The sequence below is a fragment of the Cryptotermes secundus genome, unplaced genomic scaffold (genome assembly GCF_002891405.2).
Source record: "Cryptotermes secundus unplaced genomic scaffold, Csec_1.0 scaffold1927, whole genome shotgun sequence".
NCBI lineage: Eukaryota > Metazoa > Arthropoda > Insecta > Blattodea > Kalotermitidae > Cryptotermes > Cryptotermes secundus.
The window spans coordinates 351394-372289 of record NW_019726269.1 but is presented as its reverse complement, the minus strand read 5'-3'; the positions used below and the strand labels follow the sequence as shown (position 1 = coordinate 372289).

General features: G+C 38.6%; 2 protein-coding genes across 3 annotated transcripts in view; one reads left to right on the top strand and one right to left on the bottom strand.

The window, feature by feature from the left end:
- LOC111864170 (probable RNA-binding protein 18) overlaps window positions 1–1992 on the bottom strand; it is a 5740-nt gene extending 3748 nt beyond the window's left edge. Inside the window, exons 1-3 of one of the 2 annotated variants that reach the window (XM_023851234.2) lie at window positions 1589–1992; window positions 1366–1463; window positions 619–832 (exon numbers count right to left, since the gene is read on the bottom strand). In XM_023851234.2, coding sequence (XP_023707002.1) covers window positions 619–832; window positions 1366–1463; window positions 1589–1612 — 336 coding nt within the window. In that variant the 5' untranslated portion in view covers window positions 1613–1992. Of the gene's footprint in view, window positions 1–618; window positions 833–1365; window positions 1464–1579 lie in introns of both variants that reach the window. The other variant, XM_023851233.2, reaches the window with a different exon arrangement.
- Window positions 1993–2281: 289 nt separating this feature from the next.
- LOC111864169 (HEAT repeat-containing protein 1) overlaps window positions 2282–20896 on the top strand; it is a 43703-nt gene continuing 25088 nt past the window's right edge. The window contains exons 1-12 of the mRNA XM_023851231.2: window positions 2282–2285; window positions 3317–3359; window positions 4200–4365; window positions 5497–5713; window positions 5852–6102; window positions 7234–7478; window positions 9112–9419; window positions 13033–13459; window positions 14680–15004; window positions 16476–16735; window positions 17329–17652; window positions 19190–19545. Of these exons, the coding sequence (XP_023706999.1) occupies window positions 4224–4365; window positions 5497–5713; window positions 5852–6102; window positions 7234–7478; window positions 9112–9419; window positions 13033–13459; window positions 14680–15004; window positions 16476–16735; window positions 17329–17652; window positions 19190–19545 (2855 nt within the window). The 5' untranslated portion in view covers window positions 2282–2285; window positions 3317–3359; window positions 4200–4223. The remainder of the gene's footprint in view (window positions 2286–3316; window positions 3360–4199; window positions 4366–5496; window positions 5714–5851; window positions 6103–7233; window positions 7479–9111; window positions 9420–13032; window positions 13460–14679; window positions 15005–16475; window positions 16736–17328; window positions 17653–19189; window positions 19546–20896) is intronic.

The following is a 20896-nucleotide window of genomic DNA, read 5'->3' as shown; positions in this document are numbered from 1 at the left end:
GGGGGGGGGAGGGGCGGGGCGGCCTGCGTTACTGTGCGGAGGTGGGGGAGGGGAGCGCTGACTCACCCGCCGCGTCACTGCTGGTGTGTGTGGGGGGGGGCTCGGCTTGGCGCAACATGTCACAATATTTAATTTACAGGTTTTCATGTGCCTAATAAACATCAAAAACCACAAAGACCATCTACACTATATAATAAATACCCCTTCCAATTTCAAATATTTAAAAATCTGAATTCCATCTTCATCTAATTTTGTTTTATTTAACCACTAGATTTTAACTTCTAACATGTTTAATTTTAGCCTACATCATTTGAGACATATCCCACATAAAAACTTAAAATTTAGATTATAATATTACTGATAAATGTAAAAAAATTGGATCCATCGTAATAATTCAAATGATATGCAAAAAGCCTCTGCTCATGATCCTGATAGATTGAAACATTTGGTGGGTTAACAACAAAATGACCTGAACATTAAACATTTTAATAGCAGTTTATAATGAAAATAAAAGATAATGAACTATCTTCCCAACACATTACGCAAATTTATATATTTTTACCTTGACTGTTAAAAACAAAGTAATAAGAATAAATTATACATGAAAGTAGCAAATACCTTGCTGACACTGTTGGCCCATCTCACAACCACCCTCTTGCATCCTAGCATCATTCCATCAAGGGCATCTTTAGCTTTTGTTGCATCATTCTTAGCTGAATAAGTTACAAAAGCATAACCTCGAGGCTGCCCTGCTGAAGGTCCTGAGCGGTGAAAAAGGAGGTCAAACTTCTCAATGGTGCCATATTTTTGCACAAGTTTTAGGAGGTGGTACCGGTAAAAGAAAATATCGAACAAATAAAGATTAATTGTCTGCATTATTCACATAGATTTCAAATACTCTAATGTTACTTTGGTGCAGAACTAAAATAATTAACTTGTAAATTAATTATATAAAAATGCATAAGAAAAAGAAGTCACTCACTTCCAAAGGTGACTTTAATGTGCTCAGAGTGAGCAGAAAAATTCACCAAATTAATGCCACAACCTGACCATTTTGTCCATGAGATGACCATTATTTTCTTTATTCCTAACAACTACACCACATAATGAGATATAACCTATCTCTTAAGTTTGTTTCCATGTGTGCTTAATAAGTTTAAAACAATGACGAAGTCGCTTACAGATAAACTAATTAGGCACAACATCAAGCATAATGTACACAGATCAATATTTTGCCAGGAACACTATAGCCTGTCAATTTGGGGGGGTTAAAAAACTGGTACTGGGTTAATTCCAGTGGATGGCTTGGTCTTGTAGATTCCATACTTGTCAAATGTACCAACTGTAGGCCATTTAGGTACTTACTCAGTAACCCTATGATCCAAATTCCCTATCCATAGCCGTCTATCCTCAATAACGTTCTCTGGAACCGGATCCGGCAACGTAATTGGTTTCATCAGTGGCTGAAAAATCGTATATAGTACCTCTATCGACAATATTAACAGATGTTTATAAAGTATACAATGTAAAATATTTCGTCTTGTAATATACAGCATTCCAAACGGTGAAAATACAATACCTCACTTACGCTCGTCTTGGAAATGAAATTCATTCTTCAAACTTGAATTTTTTACTAAAACACGACAATAGTCACTTTACACTTCTAACCTATTTCGAAACCAAACATTCTAATTATATCAAATAATACTATGATGATAATATCACACTTGCTTATACTAACAACACACCCATACAGCCATTAACTGCAATCATACCAACATACGTTGACATAAGAACGTTTACATCAGGGATGTTCATATATACGTAGTACAGAATGATCATTTTTCAGGGAAAAAATAATAAATGTTCTAGTTGGCTTTGGCTCGCAGAACGTTTGAAGTAAATTATGAGTCAATCAACACGATCAACACCTCCACTTTTCTGGTTGGACTCCAATGATGCACTTTCATCCTTAATCCCAGATATTCCGATGGTCATCATGTTATTGCTAACATACAAATGGCGTGACGAAATTGATTTCGCGCAAAATTTCATATATATATCTGGACAAGATGGACTGTCTCATTCATTTCTCTATGGTTTCCACCTCCTTCTCACTCACGCACCCACACGCGCATTATTTGATTAATACTGTATATTGTTTAGTGTACACAAAGGTATACAGAAGACTTAAATAAACTTCAAACTGGATTTTCCAAACGCGTCGTTTACGACTTTATATCCATCATTGTCCATTTTGTTAATTTATTGCTCTAACAAATCTTGTAAGTAGTATAATGTTACAATTTTTCATATAAGTAGGGCTACAATGTTAGAGGAATACTTCCTTAAATTAGATCGAAACTCCATTATAACAATTTCTTTTATTTACCTATTAGCCACCATAACCTATTGTCGTTCATGCGACGCAATATTAAAATCCACGGATTTATTTCGTGTTTGTGTATATATAGTATATGCAAAGAAAGTCTGAACGTGTGACAATAGCCGAAACTTTATAAATCTCTTCAATCTTGAAGCAGCTGACCGCTCGAAAAGATTTAATTGCATTTCCATAAGGGCTTAAAATCTTATAGACTTAAAAGTGGCAGCACTTGTATATATATATACATGGAGACGAGTACAAGTTATATATAACTTGTACTCGTCTCCAAGTATAATTAGAGTGATCAAGTCGAGGAGGATGAGGTGGGCAGGTCATGTAGCACGAATGGGGGAGACGAGGAATGCGTATAGAATATTGGTGGGAAAGCCAGAAGGAAGGAGACCACAGGGAAGACCAAGGCGTAGGTGGGTGGACAATATTAGAATGGATCTTAGAGAGATAGGATGGGATGGTATGGATTGGATAGATCTGGCTCAGGATAGGGACCAGTGGAGGGCTCTTGTGAACACGGTGATGAACCTTCGGGTTCCATAAAATGCTGGGAAATTCTAGAGTAGCTGCAGAATTGGCGGCTCCTCAAGAAGGGCTCAGCTCCATGAGTAAGTAATATATATATATGTAAAACTACATCAATTCTGTATTGCATAGAGTAATAATTTGGGGTTTATGACCGTTTTTGGTTGAGTTGCAAGGAGTAACGTTTGGTCAACCCTGCCATAATGCTTAATTATGTCACTATTGGCAAACTCTACAAACCTAAACGCCAGTCTTATGTTCAAACTTCCATCATAATTAACTACTGAAACGGATAGATGGCAGCATAATATGCGCGAGATCTCGTTGCCAACTTTCTAATACCTAATACGTGTTTTTATGCGCATGCGTGCGTTGCTACGTACCAACATTCAGGCGATCAAGCAGACCGAAGGAAGAACACGTGTTTGTGAGATATGTAAGTATAATAATGTGCATGGCTATTAATTTGCACATTATTTAAGTGTTGACTGGGTTTAATAGTTATGAAAAACTGTAGTAGTATAAATACATATTCTATACATGTAAATTATGTTGGAAATATAGGTTGTATAATTCATAAAGTATTGGTATTCCAATAATAGTGTTGGCGTGAGTTAGACCGACAATAACAGTAGACAGTAACACTCCAAGAACAAGACAGAAAGTTAAAGTATAGGTAGTCGCATTCCTTTTTGACGTACCGCTTTTACTCATTATAGCGTAATTGTGAAAATGTATAACCTATATTGGTTATTGCATAAATCATAGCCCCCCCCCCCTTCAAATTATAGCATTCTGAGCTGCTGGATTTTCAGAGTTGTGAGAATTTAGATTATGGCCTGAGTTGCGACGTTCATTTACACTGACGTTGGAAGTAGCAGTTTCTACCACAACGTTGGCAACCACCCATGAGACTACTTGGTGTTTTTACTCAAATGATGTACCCAGCATTTTCTCCATTATGCAAATTTCTGTTCTCAGTCTGAAAAGGTGTGTCAAACCTGATTAAACTTGTTATGTAAAAATTATCATCTTTTGTCTTGTACTGTTTCCCTCATCCCTACATTTTTAATTTTTACCCCTTAAATTTTTTTCCACTGTTACTCATAAACAATTTCTGCAAGTTATATTTCATTCTTATATAACATTTCATCTAATGACATTGTAGTGGTACTTTGTTATATTGAAAGTAAATAGATTAAACAAGTTATCTCAAAAGTATTGTATACATTTGATAATAGATTGATGTTTAAAGTGTGTGTATTATTGTTCACAGTTGAGAAAGAGGACATCATTCATTATGAGCACTTCTTTGGCAGAGCAGCTTAAAAAGCTAACAGTACCACAGACATCTCTTCTTATTCAGGGCAAAGCGAGGCCTTCACTGTTGTTTGATCCCCGGGAAGCAGCCAAGTTTGATAGAGACACTTTTTACGAAATAGGTATTGATTCTGCAATTTAATAATTTAGTATTTATTATATGGTAATCATGCCTGATTTTAAGATCTTATATTAATTATTTATTCTTCAGAATAGAAGAGAAGATGAAGTGTTATAACCCAGAAAATTGCCATGATAACTGCAAATCTCAAACTGTATGATTTTTCACCTTATTTGGTTGAAAAGTATGTCATAAAGACATATGGGAGAGTGGAGCTCAACCGTTCTTGACCTGAGAACTAGATGGAGTGAGCAGTCAGCATCATGGCCCTGCCACTTTACCCTCAGGGAAAGAGCCCCTAATAACCACTGGGTGGGCTCCAGAGCCAGTCTGGATACTTTGGGGTAGGGTAATTTTTGTTGCCCCAGCCAACAATTATTTGGCTGTCCAGCCCATAGCCCATTGTAATACCAATGGAGCTATCCTGGTTCCATACTTTATTTGGTAGTTAAATTAATATAAACTTTGTTTCTGCTGGTCACGGTAGCTGAGAGGTCTAAGGCATGTACTGTCTTCGCTCGCTCAGAAACTGGGATCATGGGTACAAATCCCATACAAGGCATGAATGTTTGGTGTTTGCATGTGTTTATTCTGTGTTTGTTTTGTCTAGTGTTTAGGTAGACGCCTTGCTACGAACTGATGACTTGTCCAAGGAGTGTTGCAATTTGTAAAATGGTCATGAAACTGAAAAATCAGAGGACAGGGCCCAAGGGGGCTGTAGAGCCAGCAAAAAAAATATTGTTTCCTGTAAGACACTAAAACTGACTTTGTTGTGGGCTGGTACTGTGTATGTGTATTTGTGTTAAATAATATGTCTGTAGTAGCAGTAAAAGTTGTGTCACAGAATTGAATACAGTGATGTTGTGGCAAGTAAGCTATTGTTCTCTGTGCATACTGACAAATAAATGTGTTAAAAATGCTTCTCATAATTATTATTTGCTTGTATAATATGTAAGGTTTTCATTGCAGCCTTATTTGTTATGAAAAAATGTAATTTGGTAGGTAGTTAGCAGTGCTCCAGAGGAATGTAACTGCCTCCTTCTTCAGGGTGGAAGCAGTGTGTTCCTCAAAACGTTAAGAAAGTTGCTCGAGAAAAGCACAATATTAATTTTGCTTACTGGGTTGTTGCCAGGTGTTAGTGGCCTTGAAGAGTTGGTAAAACTGAATCCCAGGTTTGAGGAGTTCCATAGACACTTGTTTGATTTATCATCTCGATCCTTGGAGAGATCAGTGGAAGATAAGAAGACTAACAAATCTTTGAACAAACTCATCCGGAGATTTTTACTTCTTCTGTCACCATATTTCCTTCTTAAAGCTTCACAGAAGGCACTGGAATGGCTGGTAAACAGGTTGGATTCATGTTTTATACTTGTTGGTTCTTTGTGTAATGCAGTGTGTGTTACTGCCACTGTCTGTTGATATCCATACTTGTTTGCTCTAACTCTTATAAATTGCGGTGTGAAAGAACTGTATTATTATTGTTTTAGGTTCCACATCGAATCATACAATGTCAGTGATTTAATGAGCTTGATATTCCCTTATCATGATACGCGCATTTTTGTGCGGGTGCTGCAGATGATTGATGTATCAGATCCGGCCAACAGATGGCACTGGCTACACCCTTTACAAGAACCTGGTGTTCCATTGTCAAAAACTGCGTTACTTAATCGATGTGCAACTGATGCATCTTTCCTTCATTTCATTTGTAAGATGACCTCAGATACCGTCAAGGAATATAGTATGTATAATATAATTAAAAAAGTTAGCATTTAAAGGGAATAATTGTGAGGGAGATTCATGATTTTATGGTGCTTAATGGTGACGTTTTTGTGTAAAATGTAATGGTATTAAATTATTTCTATTATCATAAAACACAAAATCACCATTGGCCTGACCTGACCCTGATTCAATGTTCTCATCTTGTAGAATCTCTTATCTCTCTGTAACCATCTGCTATGTATTTTATAGTTCTTTTAGCTGTTCTCTTGGGGTCCATTTATAGAAGATGCACATTCATTTTTCTTTCATTCTGGGTTGGTTCGTCCAAGTTAAAAATTTGTAGTTTACTTCATTTTATTGCTATGATGATGAACACAAAGACCATGTCTAGAAACATGTTTAAAAATTTAATTTCTGCTATGTAAATCTTTCTTCTGTCAGTTCTGTTTAAAGCCCTGTTTTTGATTAATAATGGTACTGCTGTAGCTGAAATTTTAGCTGTATTTCTGTATGGTTTTGTTTTTTCTTTAATGTTCTCCTTACATTGTAACACACATGTTCCAGTTTATATAATTTTTTATCCAACCCTTTATTACAGCCATAAGATACATTATACGTCAAATAATTAAAACATGGTACCTTTTCTGTATATATGATGCATATTGTTATATGTGTATGCACAGATGCTTTGAGCTACTCTATATCGTGATGTCGAAAAGGAAATCAGCCATTTCCTGGGCAAAGAACAAATACTTTGCTCTTCACTATCATATGTTATATTGGCACAGCTGTCTGTAAGTAACAAAAACAACTTGTGATTATTGTTCTGGTGTATGTAAACCTGTGCATCACATGCCATAGCTCAAGCGGTTAGTCGCTGGCTTCCCACTGAGGCTGCCCGGGTTCGATCCTGGGTCTGGTCGAGTGGGATTTGTGGTGGACAAACTGGCGCTGGGGCAGGTTTTCTCCGAGGACTTCGGTTTCCCCTGCCACTCTCCATTCCACCAATTGCTCCACAATCACCCTTACCTATCATCTGGGGCTGGTACAATAGGCCAGAAGTGGTCGCAATACAAGGGACTTAGTCCCACCCCACTAGCATAAAAAAACCTATGCAGCAGTCAGGAAATAGAACATTCTTTTGTTGTAGAAAACCAAGATGGTGTTCTCTCTACTCTCTTGGCTTTCCATTGTACCACAATAGTGGGAGGGCTGGAACATGTGAATAGAGTGAATGAACTTCAAATGACACATCTACTGAAGTCCCTGCTTGAGGGTCTGACATCACCCTTACTGGATTATGTAGCCGGTTCATATATGATAATCGCACAGCTTACACGCCGCACTCAGCTGTCACCACAAATCTTCTATGGAATTGTGGACAAGATTGCTGAGGTATGCTCTACTCGTATGTTTTATGCTGAAGTCTGTTCATTTTAAAGTAACGAGTTAAATTATCCTAGTATTAATCATGCATTTGCAAATTAAAAATCTTGGCACTGCATAGCCTGAGCTACAGACAGCGCCATTAAATAAACCACAAATGAAATAAATAAACTGATGGAAAACTAGAAGAATAAGCGATAAATTTAATTAAATTTTATTGAGGTTATTACAGTAGTGAATATTAACGCTTCCGCTCCAACATATGGCCAGAGATCCAAGAAGTATAGCCATATATGGGGGCCTGTATCTGTCTTAGGCCAGATATCAACATTTCACTTTCAGAAAATGATTATGTAGCGTAGTTGGTCACTATACATCGATGGCATATGGATCAGTATTTCCTTGGCCTTGAATATCGTATGTCAGTGTTATTCCCCTTTCTTATGCTTTGTTGGTTCAGTAAGCTTGCAGTTCGGCAGTGTGTCTGCTCATGTCCCATATTGTAACATGTTATGGCAGGCAAGAAGATATTGAGTGGTGATCATATAAGGGAAGTGTTTAATGAAGATTCTGAAGATGGTTTAATTCCAGAATGTGATTCAAATGAATCGAATGACATTAAAAGGCCTGGATCTCCAGAAATTATAAGTGATATTGCAGATGAGGCGACGTCTGATACATTGCCAAGCTGCTATCCGCCTCTTGCACCATTTACAAACAAAAAAAAATTAGTGAAACTGGGTGGTATTGTCAAAAGTGTGGTGTTCCTCTACATCTTGGGAAATGTGATACCAGGTACCACACTCTCAAAATGTACTAAAATATCTGCAGGAGGTATGTGCAGAGTTTCAGATTCCTGTGTGTCATAGTTTACAAGCAGAGAGTTTCCAGATTTTGGTGGTATGTGAATGCATTAAAAGTACCCTGACATTTAAAAACCCTGGGCTGGACAATGAATTTGCCCACTAAGAGACTTGTAGCGAACATGTTAAGACTGCAGTCTTCAGGGTTCAGTCCTGAGGGTGGTAATGTTTGTTTGTATTGGCAAGCGGGAGGTGTGTGCACAGACTGACCAAGCTTATCAGCTCCTGTCACCTGTCAGTAAATAAGACATCTGTAAAATTGGTGCAGACATTCATCTGATAAGTAATAATGTAAAAAAAGGTAAGGTAAAGCTATCCCTGTAACAGGCTGTGAAGTTCCACAGTGTTGTGAGAGTTCCAGTCTCCTGCATTTTCTCTCGACAATTGGCTCACAGATGGCGGTAAGGTTGTCAGCTTTATGTGCCAGCCCCCCCCCCACCACCACCGCCAAGGAAGACTCGTGGTACTCATTTCTGTTAGTTGACCCCAGGGCCATAGTGTGGCTGAAAGACTCAAATAAATCGAAAAAATCCACCTCATTGGGAGTTGAACCTGTGGCCTTCAAGCTTGTAACATAGCGCCTTGACCAACTATGCTACTGCATGGCCCCAAGTAGTAATGTAGGGAAAGGAAATAGAAATAATGAGAAGAAAATTTTCAAGAAGCTGCAAAATGTTTTTGGAAATGATGTGCTTGTACTTGAAATATGAAACATAGATATTGATACACTGATTTTATTATTATTATTACATTACTAAATTACTCTATATGTTGTACAGTGCAGCCAGCCTAAACTTCATTCAGAATGTGTGCTGCTGTTGGTTCTTCTGTATCAAACTCAGCACTCCAAGAAGTTGCCATTTGTGTCAGCACATACTGTGGAGCGATTGGCACGTCACAGTTGGTTCCCAGAGGTTTTGAGACAATTACGTGAAGCTGCCGTAAATATTATGCCATTCTTCCTGCCTCTCCTTCGTGCCACACTGTCAGCCGTTCAGTCCAAAACTGGTGATAGAACGGATCTGTGTAACTTTGCTGGAGAGCTTTTGGAAGTCTTGGATGAGAATGTGGCTCAGCATGTCATTCAGTAAGCTTTAATATATCAGTTTTCTTATTGTAGTACATTAAGCTGCCTGTTATCTGTAATGGGACCTATTGGTTACCAGTTGGTGAGAAAAGCACTAATCGAAATCCAGTACATAGTCAGAACATCTTGTCTCTCCTGTTCTTGCATGACAGTCTTTCTAGGTGACAGTGGATTTTTTTTATTGCTAGTGACGTGGGACTAGGTGCCTTGTCCTGCGGCCACTTCTGGCCTATTGTACCAGCCCCAGATGATAGGTGAGGCTGATTGTGGAGCAATTGATGGAATGAAGATTGGCAGGCGAAACTGAAGTACTTGGAGAAAACCTGCCCCAGTGCCACTTTGTCCACCACAAATCCCACTTGACCAGACCCGGGATTGAACGTGGACTGCCGCGGTGGGAAGCCAGTGACTAACCGCTTGAGCTATGGCGTGGCCTGACAGTGGATTGAGGGATGAAAAACTGGAAGCATATACGGTTACATGATCATAAATTCAACTAGGCTGTACTCTAATGCCACCTGAATGATGTGGACTGGTTATGTCTGTCTGAAAATTAAACTTTTGAAAATTTTCTTGACCAGCTGAGTGACTGTCATCTTCTCAAGAAGGATTCTGCTCTTTGTAGCTTATCAGGGTTGACAGTGGATTCCTTCCATGTCTGTAGAATAGTCAGTGTGGGGTGTTTTTATATTGTTTCTCCATTAAAAAGTTAGTAGAGTGGACAAAACAAGTGGTGAGTTTCTTACATGTACGTGTTCCTGTCTTTTATCATATAGTTTATGCCATGTGTTTTTAATGATTATTACACTCAACGAATGTTCTTACTTACTTATGGAGCTGAACCCTTCTTGAGGAGAAGCCAAATCTGCAGGTACTCAAGAATTTCCCAGCATTTTATGGAACCCAAAGGTTCATTACCGTGTTCACAAGAGCCCTCCAGCGGTCCCTATCCTGAGCCAGATCAATCCAGTCAATACCATCCTATCTCTCTAAGATCCAATTTAATATTTTCCACCCACCTATATGCCTTGGTCTTCCCAGTGGTCGCTTTCCTTCTGGCTTTCCCACCAATATCCTATATGCATTCATCTCCCCCATTCATGCTACATGCCCTGCCCACCTTATCCTCCTTGACTTGATCATTCTAATTATACTTGGAGAAGAGTACAAGTTGTGAAGTTCAAGGTAGGGCATTTGTATTCTGACACCGAATAGGAATTAAGTAGGTTTGTAGGTGTGAGTCACCTTTGAAGGCCTGAAAGTTGTTTTCTCATAGAGAGCACTGTCTCTCTTGAAGAGAGCAGTCTTCTGGGATTTGGCACCGTGTATATGTGGTGTTAACCGACGTTTCGGAGGAACGTATCGCCTCCATCATCAGGGTAGAAGAAAAATATATAAGAAATCTGCAAAGAGACCGTGAGAACCGGTAAAAGCAGACGTCATAGTCACCGCCATGAAAGCCTCAAATCTTACACTGTCTCTCTTATTACAAAGACCAGCCAATTAATCATGTTCAGAGAAATGACAATTGTTTATTCTGGAAGTTGTGTGAAATACATGAACACTCTCAGTGGGAAAAACGTGAAGTCCTTTGCAGGTGGTACATGTAAAGTGCACATATACCAGTGTTAATCTTGTGGGCTCCTGTCAATAAATGTGCTCTGTTCTTCCTTCCTTACTTGCTTGCTTGCTTGCTTGCTTACTTAAGGAGCTGAGCCCTTCTTGAGGAGAAGCCAAATCTGCAGCTACTCAAGAATTTCCCAGCGTTCTATGGAACCCAAAGGTTCATTACCGTGTTCACACAAGCCCTCCAGCAGTCCATATCCTGAGTCAGATCAATCCAATCAATACCATCCTATCTCTCTAAGATCCAATTTAATATTTTCCACCCACCTACGCCTTGGTCTTCCCAGTGGTCGCTTTCCTTCTGGCTTTCCCACCAATATCCTATATGCATTCTTCGTCTCCCCCATTTGTGCTACATGCCCTGCCCATCTCATCCTCCTTGACTTGATCATTCTAATTATACTTGGAGAAGAGTACAAGTTATGAAGCTCCTCATTATGCAGTTTTCTCCAACCTCCTATCATTTCATCCNGTCCAAATATTCTCCTCAACACCATGTTCTCAAACACCCTCAGTTTATGTTCCTCCCTTAATGTCAGAGACAAAGTTTCACACCCATACAGAACCACCAGCAAAATTGTAGTTTTGTATATTCAACTTTGTATGTTTTTGGACAGCAGATGAGAAGGCAAAAGGTTCTGGACTGAATTTTAGCAAGCATTGCCCGAGTTCAATCTCCTCTTAATTTCCTCCTCAATCAGATTTTGATTTGTTATCGTCGTTCCCAAATATCTTAACTGTGCCACATTTACAAAATATCTGTTTTCTGTTGTTATGTCATGATTTAGCCCTACATTTTGGTGACAAGACAGCAACATATACATAGTTTTCTCTGTGTTTACTTCTAGACCAACCTCTGTACTTGTGTCAATTAAAGTCCATGTGTTTTTCTTTATGGTATTTATATTATCACCCATTAGATTCACATCATCAGTGTAGACCAACAGCTGATGTGTCCCATTTAATTTCAGTCCCACCTGGTTTTCCTGGACCTTCCTAATGGCATATTCTAAAGCAGAGTTTGAAAGGAGAGATGATAAAGCATTCTTAGACCATTCTGGATAGGAAATTTATCAGACAAATATTTACCTATACGAACTTTACTTTGAACACATTTTAATCAGATTAACTAGTTTCATGGGTATCCCAAACTCTATCAGAATATTGTACAGTAATTCCCTCCTAACTGAATCATGCTCTATTCTATAAAGTTAATCTTTTTTTGCTTACAGTGAAGCATATCAGTTCATTTTTCTATAATATCTTAATATTTTAGTGTTTAATTTTTTATAGTAAATGACCATTAAATATGTAGGATTTGAGGTTTTCAGAGCAGTTACTATGAAGAATGCCGTCTTCTGGGATGAGGTGCTGTGTAGATCTTGTGTGAACTGATGTTTTGGAGGAACGTATCGGCTCCACTTTAGGGTAGAGGAAATTATGTGCAAGGAACCATTGTGAGCAGATGGCTAGCAGACTGAGCCACCAGTTGAAAACACCCAGCTATATAAAAAACAGGATGGGAGGGAGAGTGGACCACATGGGAAATCAACAGAGGAGAGGGTTAGTGTCTCTAGAGATCAGTAGCAAGGCCAGGCCAGCAGGTAGCAGAAAGCGGGCTAGAGCAGGCAGAAAGAAGCTGCCTGCTCTCCTGGCCTTCCTATCTGATCTCTACAGACCCTTCCCCTCTCCTCTGTTGATTTCCCATGTGGTCCATTCTTCCTCCCATCCTGTTTTTTATATAGCTGGGTGTTTTAAACTGCTGGCTCAGTCTGCTCGCCATCTGCTCACAATGGTTCCTTGTGTACTGATTCCTCTACCCTGAAGATGGAGGTGATATGTTCCTCTGAATCATCAGTTCACACAAGATCTACATGGTGCACATCCCAGAAGATGGCATTGTTAGGCTGTTAAATAGATTTTGCTCTTTAACAGCTTTCTTAATAAATAATCAAGTAAAGCATGATTCTCATGTATTGTTTGATAGAACCACCATTGAAACATTTGATGTGGATGGCCTTGCTGCATCTGAGAAAAGAAGTTCAGAAGATGAGAAAGATGTTGAGATTGGAATTGTTGATACAGAAGAGATGGTATCTTGGTATGCTGGTTTCCTGAAGTCTCTAGAGAACCGATATGCAAAGTCATATGATGCAGTGATTCGTAAGGTCTTGGGCAAGGATGGCGGTTCATCAAAAGAGGCCACAGCATTAAGAACCCTCCTGGGAGTAGCAGGACGGGAAGATATTCCCCTTGGTGGCACAGATTTGTTCGAGAAGATCCATCACCCTAATGCTGCAGTGAGAACAGAAGCTGTCCAGTATCTTGTTAAAAATTATAATTCTCTGCAGGAGCGTGACAAGGATTTGGCATGTTCTGCATTGACTGCTAGGCTAAGGGATGATAATGCAAAGGTGAGATATGTACCATAATGAAGCATGTTTTGATAATAGCTGCATGATTCAAATCAGGCTTGTGTATTGTTAGTGGTTGATAGTGGTTATGTAGCACTTAATACCTATGTCTTTGTGGTGCATATGCAATGAAAAGTTACAAAAATGCACCTATCAGCTTTGTGTGTCTGCAGGGATTTTCCTTTAGAAATGCAGCCAGTCTGATAAAACAATTTATAAAGCAGTATTTTTGTTGATGGTTTCCTTTGAAAAATACCATACAATATCTCCTTTACACTGCAGTTGCGAGGCTGGAGTCATGAAACCTCAGCACACATTTAGCTTTTCCTACTTGGAACACCATTTCTAGAGCTGTGTGTATAGTGCTTCAGGTGGAAAGATTGGAAAATCAAATGACCAAAATTATAAACTTGGTTATATGATCTACTCATATGTATTCAGTTTTCAATCTTGCATCTGTCATTTCATTGGCAGTAATACAGTAAAATTTTTGTCCCCATATTTATGATATTTTATGTAATGAGATCCTACTACCCACAATAAGGAACTGGGATAGCACAGTTGGTATAGCAACTGGCTTTGGGCTGGATGACTGAGGGGTCATGGTTGAGTCCTGGTACAGTGAAGAATTTTCTCTTCTCCACGTCATACACATCAGCTCTGGGGCCCACCCAGCCTTCTATTCATTGGGTACTGGGGGCCTTTCCCCAGGGGTAAAGCAGTCGGGGCGTGAAGCTTACTACTCATCTCCAACTAGTGCTGAGGTCAAGAAAACGTGGCTCAATACATCGACGCCCCCATATGTCTTCATGGTGTAGTGCTTAATTAATTAAGCACAGAGACAACTTTACTTTACCCCTCACAATAACCAGGAGTTCTCAAGGGTGGGAAGATTGTGCAGCATGCAAACAACTCAGAGGTTTACAGTTCTCTGAGATGTCATGCTATGTAGTACAGTGTATTTTGACAGAACCTGCTGCCACCATCTTCAGGCTAAAAAACGGAGGTAGGGTGTGCCTCTAAAGTCATCACATCCCAGAAGACCATAGTCATCGTATTCACCATGTGAGAACCTATGATCTCAACTAAAATTACTATCACTATTAGTATTACTGTATTTTATGTGTGCTTGTTTTCTTGCTTCAGAAGCATTTCCCAATTTTGAGAAGTGATTTGGCTCATTCTAGAACAGTTGTAATACAAACATTTCTTCATGATAGGTTGTGAGAATGACACTTACTCTTCCTACGGAAACACTGGTGGAGTTGCTGGGAGCAGATGCAGCGCTGGAAGAGCTGATATCATTGGCTATGCAATATTTGGACAAGTCTGGCAAGGTTTCGTTGGAAGTTTCCTGCTTGTTAGTGCAGCATTTGTGTTCTGGTCTGCTTCATGCTAACTCAGAACTTGCTGAGATCCGCATTCTACTGACATTACTTCCATTTCTCATGCCTGTAAAGGATAAGGAAATCGATGTCATGATTGAACTTATAAAGCAACATTCATTCATTAACAAATGCAAGTTCTTGGCTGCTTTAATAAGGGGTAAGTTTTCATTGTCAGTTAACAATCTAATTGGTGGAGTATGCCTACCATTATAGATTCCATGTTATGCTCATAGTATGTACTGTTGAGCATAGTTGTCAGCACGGTAAAACATTTGAGATCTGAAATTATCATGGTAGTGAAGATCATCTGGGTTTCATGTGGGTTGTTAGCAGTGTTTTCGAGGAATGTTTGGCCTCCATATATACATATATTTCACAAGTCTAAAATACAATGGACATGAAACTGGTCACAAGCATAACACAAACAAACAAAGCAGAAAAACAATACAAAGCTAAACAAACACTGTAACTGATTATTCACTCTGTGCTCCAAAAATGAGTTATTCATGCGATATGAAAGATTTGAAGTTGGAATATAAATTTGATTCTTGCTTCTAGTGTTCAGGCCATGAATCTCTGAACCTGAACAAAAATTATTTTGATTATCACAAACAACATCAAAGAAAAAATATATTCACATGACAATGGTAAAATATCTAATTTCTTAAAAAGATTTCTACATGAGTCTCTGTGTCCCACTCCCAATACGGTCCTTATTACTTTCTTTTGTAATTTAAAAACTCTAGAATTATTATTCATATTGCCCCAGAGGAGTATTCCGTACTTAATGTAAGAAAAATACACCATTTGCAGGGTTTCTAAATTCATAAAATAAGATAAACTCCTAATTACAAAAATAGCGGAACTGAGTTTAGGCCTTCCTAAACTCAGTATTCCACACAACTCTTCCAATTCGATTTATTATCAATTTGTATGCCCAGAAATTTTATTACAGGGACATCATTCAGTACCACGTTTCCAAAGGATACTGCCAGCAAAGAGCTGGCAGACTGTTTAGGAGCAAAATTAAAAATATTAGTTTTGTTAATATTTAAGACCAACTTGTTCGCTATAAACCAATTTACAGTGAGAGGCAAGTAACTTTGTGCTTAAGCGCACAGTGATTTTTTTTTTAAAAAAATACTGGTGTCATCCACAAAGAGAAAAACATTGGCAAATTTATTAATGCATAATGGCAAGTCATTAATATAAATACTAAACAGAAGTGGTCCTAAGGCCGACTGCTGAGGAACTTCTTGCTTAACTCTTTCCCATTTAGAGAAATAATCATGATCATCTTCAATTTTGAGTTGCACTCTCTGTTTTTTACCTGATAGATAGGATTTAAACCAATTTAAATTACAATGCTGAATGCCATAATACTCCAATTTGGATATTAATATCTCATGATTAACACAATCAAACTCCTTGGCAAGGTCACAAAAAATCTCAACAGTTAGAAGTTTATCATTCCAGGCTTGAAGTATGTCAGTGGTAAGTGAAAAAGCAGCATGATCTCTTGAGTAAGAAGATAATTTTATTACAACTATTGTAGCCATATTTTTGGGTACCTTATTAACATTTTAAAAATGTCACTGTCTTAGTTTCTTTATGCTTTTTTGTTACAGAATTAAAATCTAGAGGCTCCACAAACACGCTTACAGACATATGTTCCGCTTTTTTGAAATGTCTGTCTGAAAACAGAGAGCTACTTCCAGATGTTGAACTTCTGTTGGAAGCTACTCAGAAGGTGGATCCAGCCAACAGGAAGCCTGTTCACATGCTATTGCTACTGCTGATGCTCGTTTCATCTGTTCTGGAGCGACCCACTCCAGCCCTCAGCCAACAGATACTAGATGTGGCTGTGTTATATTCTGAACAATTTCAGGTAAAGACACATTTTTCTGTTAGAAAGAAAAACTGGTACTTGCATTATCTGCACTTTGATGTCCTTAGCCAATATTATTTCTACATTTTCTTAGATGCATGTAAGCTATTAAAGAATTTAGTTTCAATAATTTTGGAGTTAATGAATAGTGACAAGAAAGAATGTGAAAGATGAGAGGACAAAGAAACTTTTAAAACATGCAGTCTAACATGAATTTGTAAGAGTTGAGGCTTTCACGGCGGTGACTATGAAGAAAGCAGTCTTCTGGGATTTGGCACCATGTATATGTGGTTTCCTTCTACCCTGAAGATGGAGGTGATATGTTCCTCTGAAACATCGGTTAACACCACATATACATGGTGCCAAATCCCAGACGACTGCCTTCTTCATTAACATGAATTTGTTTACCATATAACAATGTGTAATGGTTACCTCTTCTGCCATATGTTCACATGGATTGGGAATAGAGCAACTTCAAGCCTTTATATCTTGCCCCATGCAGAAATTCTTCTGACTAGTACCAAAGCCACAGACCCTGGAAATCACATTCCTGTTATAATTGTATTGACTGATACTGAATGTATGCATTTTAGGTGGCAAGAGTGAAAGGGGACATGTTGGTGATTGATGGTACTGTAATGGCTGATTGTGTAACAGCAGCGCGTGCAGGTTGTTTTCCACTGGTGGTATTCCTGTACAGTGTGTTACAACTGTCCCGACACACGCTGTTCCCAGACATATTGAAGTCAGAGCAAGAAAGCTGGTGGGATCTTGAGCATCGTGGCAAGACAAGAAAAGACAATGAGCTGACACTTAGGTTTGCTGTCAGAGTGTTGGAGGTTCTCCTCACAGGATGTGGTGTTCGTTACAAAGATGTCCGCATGCAGTATGCTGCTTGTCTGAAGGAATTCTTCAAGGTACCTAAATTGATGCATTTATTTCTGTATTGTCAGCATCCTAAGTTTTAAAGAAAATTATGAAGATACTGATTTTCTATGTAACACCTGCTTCAGGTTTTTTAATAAAATTCTGTTCAGCAAATTTTGATACAGTTCACTCTTCAGTGTTTTATTTTCTATAACGATACACACAGCCAGTAGCATGAGTACAGGCTGTATGATGTTCCAGATATGATGAAGGGTTTTGTTTTTCTGTTACAAAAAAAAACAAGGAGTTGAAGTGTTAGAAATTTAATTCTATATTTATGTAAAGTTATGTATTTTGTAAAAAATGACTAGGTACAGGAATTTGCAAATTTCATATATTGGGCTTTGAATGTGTTAATTACCAAAATTGGATTAGTACCTCAGAAATTGGAGATCTTAAATTGAAGATTATTCTCTAGCGCTGTGCCTCATTACTGATCTATTATCAGGGGCTGATATAGCAGGCCAGCGTGGGACTGCAGTAGCATGGGACTCGGTATCACCCCAGTCTTACAACTAAATGGAAGACAATGATAATGCAGCTATTTCCTTTCTCAATGATAAGAGTTTTTTTATGTTGGTATGTATGTTTGGGACCTTGATGGGATGGCCATATGTCTATGATATGGGAGACCAAGATTGACAACATAATTCTGTTGAGTAAACCCCTTCAGAGCTCAAGAAGAATCTTAGTAAAGTTGGTTGTAATGAGGGAAGGTGGGCGGAACTATCCCAGAGTCATGTCCAATAGGGGGCTTTGTTATTAGCAAGTTTTAACTTTTATGTTTTGCTACTGAGCACTCATTGTGTGAACACATTTTGTTACCTAAGTAAGAACGTTATGAAATTCTCATAATGTGAATATTAAGATTATGATTCTGTATTTCAGCATCCTGTTGCAATTGTTTAACTTAACGTCCATGTACATGGACTTTAAATTAGGATTATAAACTTATGTGATGTGACACCATATACTTTGGCAGATATCAGTGTTTTGGAGGTATCTGCTGTCTCTGTCTTCAGTGCAGAAGAGGCCTCTTGAAGATCAAGGCAATGAGCCCCTCAGAAAGGCTGGTACAGTTTGAGTCTCAGCTTTGCAACGGTAGAGTCTGGAAAATGTGGGGAGAAATATGTTTTATGGTGGCTGCAGTAACAGGAAAACAGGATGTGATATAGCATAACATTTGAAAACATTTACTGCAGTAGCGAATATGAGAATAAATGATAATATTTTCATATAGTGTATAACAATCAGAATGGTGTCCAATATAATAGTGTAGTTTAGTTGGTGGGTTGTGGAGAACATACATTTTGTGCTACAGTTTTCACTGGTGAATCAGTATGTTTGTTATTCCTAGTATCATATGCTTCACTCCTAACAAGTGGGGGTGTGTTCTCTCTACCCAGTGTGTCTGGTTCATGTTCCATAGGCAATCACAAAGTTGAGCCATAACAGTACATGTATACCTTATTACATGATGTCACATCCCAAAAGATCATAATTTCAAATAATTGTTTGTTTGTTCAGGTGTCTTTTCCAACATCAGTGTCACAAGTGAAGTTCCTGTGCAGTGTAATTGCATATCCTGGATCTGAACATGGGGTAGTTGGCTGGTCTGAACTGAGGTTGCGTTGCCTGCGTCTTGTGGCTGCTATCTTAAGACAATCTGATGATTCCATCAGCTGGGCACTTCGCTTAAAGGAAACTGTTGTTCCGGCACTGATGACTGCAGCAGCGAATCCCCTTGCCCCCATTCGTCATGCAGCATTGGACTGCTTGCTTGTATTGGCATCCTCCATTGGTGCTGGTCTGGATTCTAACACATACATACCCCTACTGGAAGCAGTAAAGGACAGGCGTGAAGAGATTATGCTAGATGCAGAGTATGTACCCATTTGTGTGACATTGTACTTATGGAGCAAAGTTGGATGTGCCTTAGCTCAGATGTTTGGTCATTGGCATCTCACTGCAGAGACCCAGGTTCAATCCCAGGATAGTGCATGTGGGAATTATTATTGACACAGTGGTACAGGGGTAAAGTTTTCTCTGAGAACTTTGGTTTTCCTTGCTAATTACAGTGAAATCCCATAGTAAATATAGTATTTGGTCCTAACCAAAGTCATATGTGACAAAAATGTATTATTTTTCACATTATTGAATTATGAATTAAGGAAAATTCATTTAATGTAAGAAATTTTTGATCTTGAGCAGCTAGTACCATGATTTAATGTGACGGTGATTGAATTAACAGTCAATATTCATGTTTCCTTTTTGCTAGAAATCATTCCTGCACAACCATTGTGTTCATTTCATATACTAATAATTATTCTAGAAATTAATTCTATATTATTATTATATAATTGTATTTATTTGTAGAAACAGTGTCCTTTACTACGTATGTAAAAAATTATCATGTCATCATTTTTAGTGAGTCTTATAAGAGTCGAAAGTTTTTGTTATCATTTTGCATAACCTCCTTATGACACAAAAATCTGGATTTAGTGTAAGAGAAACACCAGGAGATTCATTACTAGGGATTTCCCTGTAGTATCCATCACTGGTTCATACTCATCTGTCACGAAGGGCCTGTTTGAGGTCACAGTACCCAGGGAGTCCGTCTCGCTCCTCTGCTGCAACTAGAAGGGAGATGTAGGAAGTGAAATTAATAAAGATGGGAACAGAAGGTGTGAAATGATTTGAAAGGTAGATTTTAGTTCAGAACTACCTTGTCTGTGTAACTGAACAGGAATGTACAAAGAAAAAGAAAAGAGCTATGTAAGAGACCTGTTTTAAACTGATACCATACAAGCTTACCACCACATCATGATCGTCTGGACCACTACTGTGGTCTAGTGGTCAGAGTTCCTGGCTACAGATCCAGAGATGTGGGTTCGATTCCTGGCACTACCAGATGTTCTGAGAAGTAGTGGGTCTGGAACGGGGTCCACTCAACCTCGTGAGGATAATTGAAGAGCATTGAAGAGCTGTTTCAAGGAAATAGCAGCTCCGGTCTAGAAAACCGAAATTAACGGCTGTGGGGATCTGTTGCACTGACCACATGACACCCTGTAGCTGCTAAAGTTGGCACTAACCTCACCAACAAGTGGCGGTTTGCTTGCAGACTAAACCATGGAGTTTTGTTTCTTGTTTGTTATGATCGTCTGCTGAGTCTTTGTTTTTGACATTATTTGACATTTTCTCCTTGTAGTTGATGGCTAAGGGTAACAGATGCAG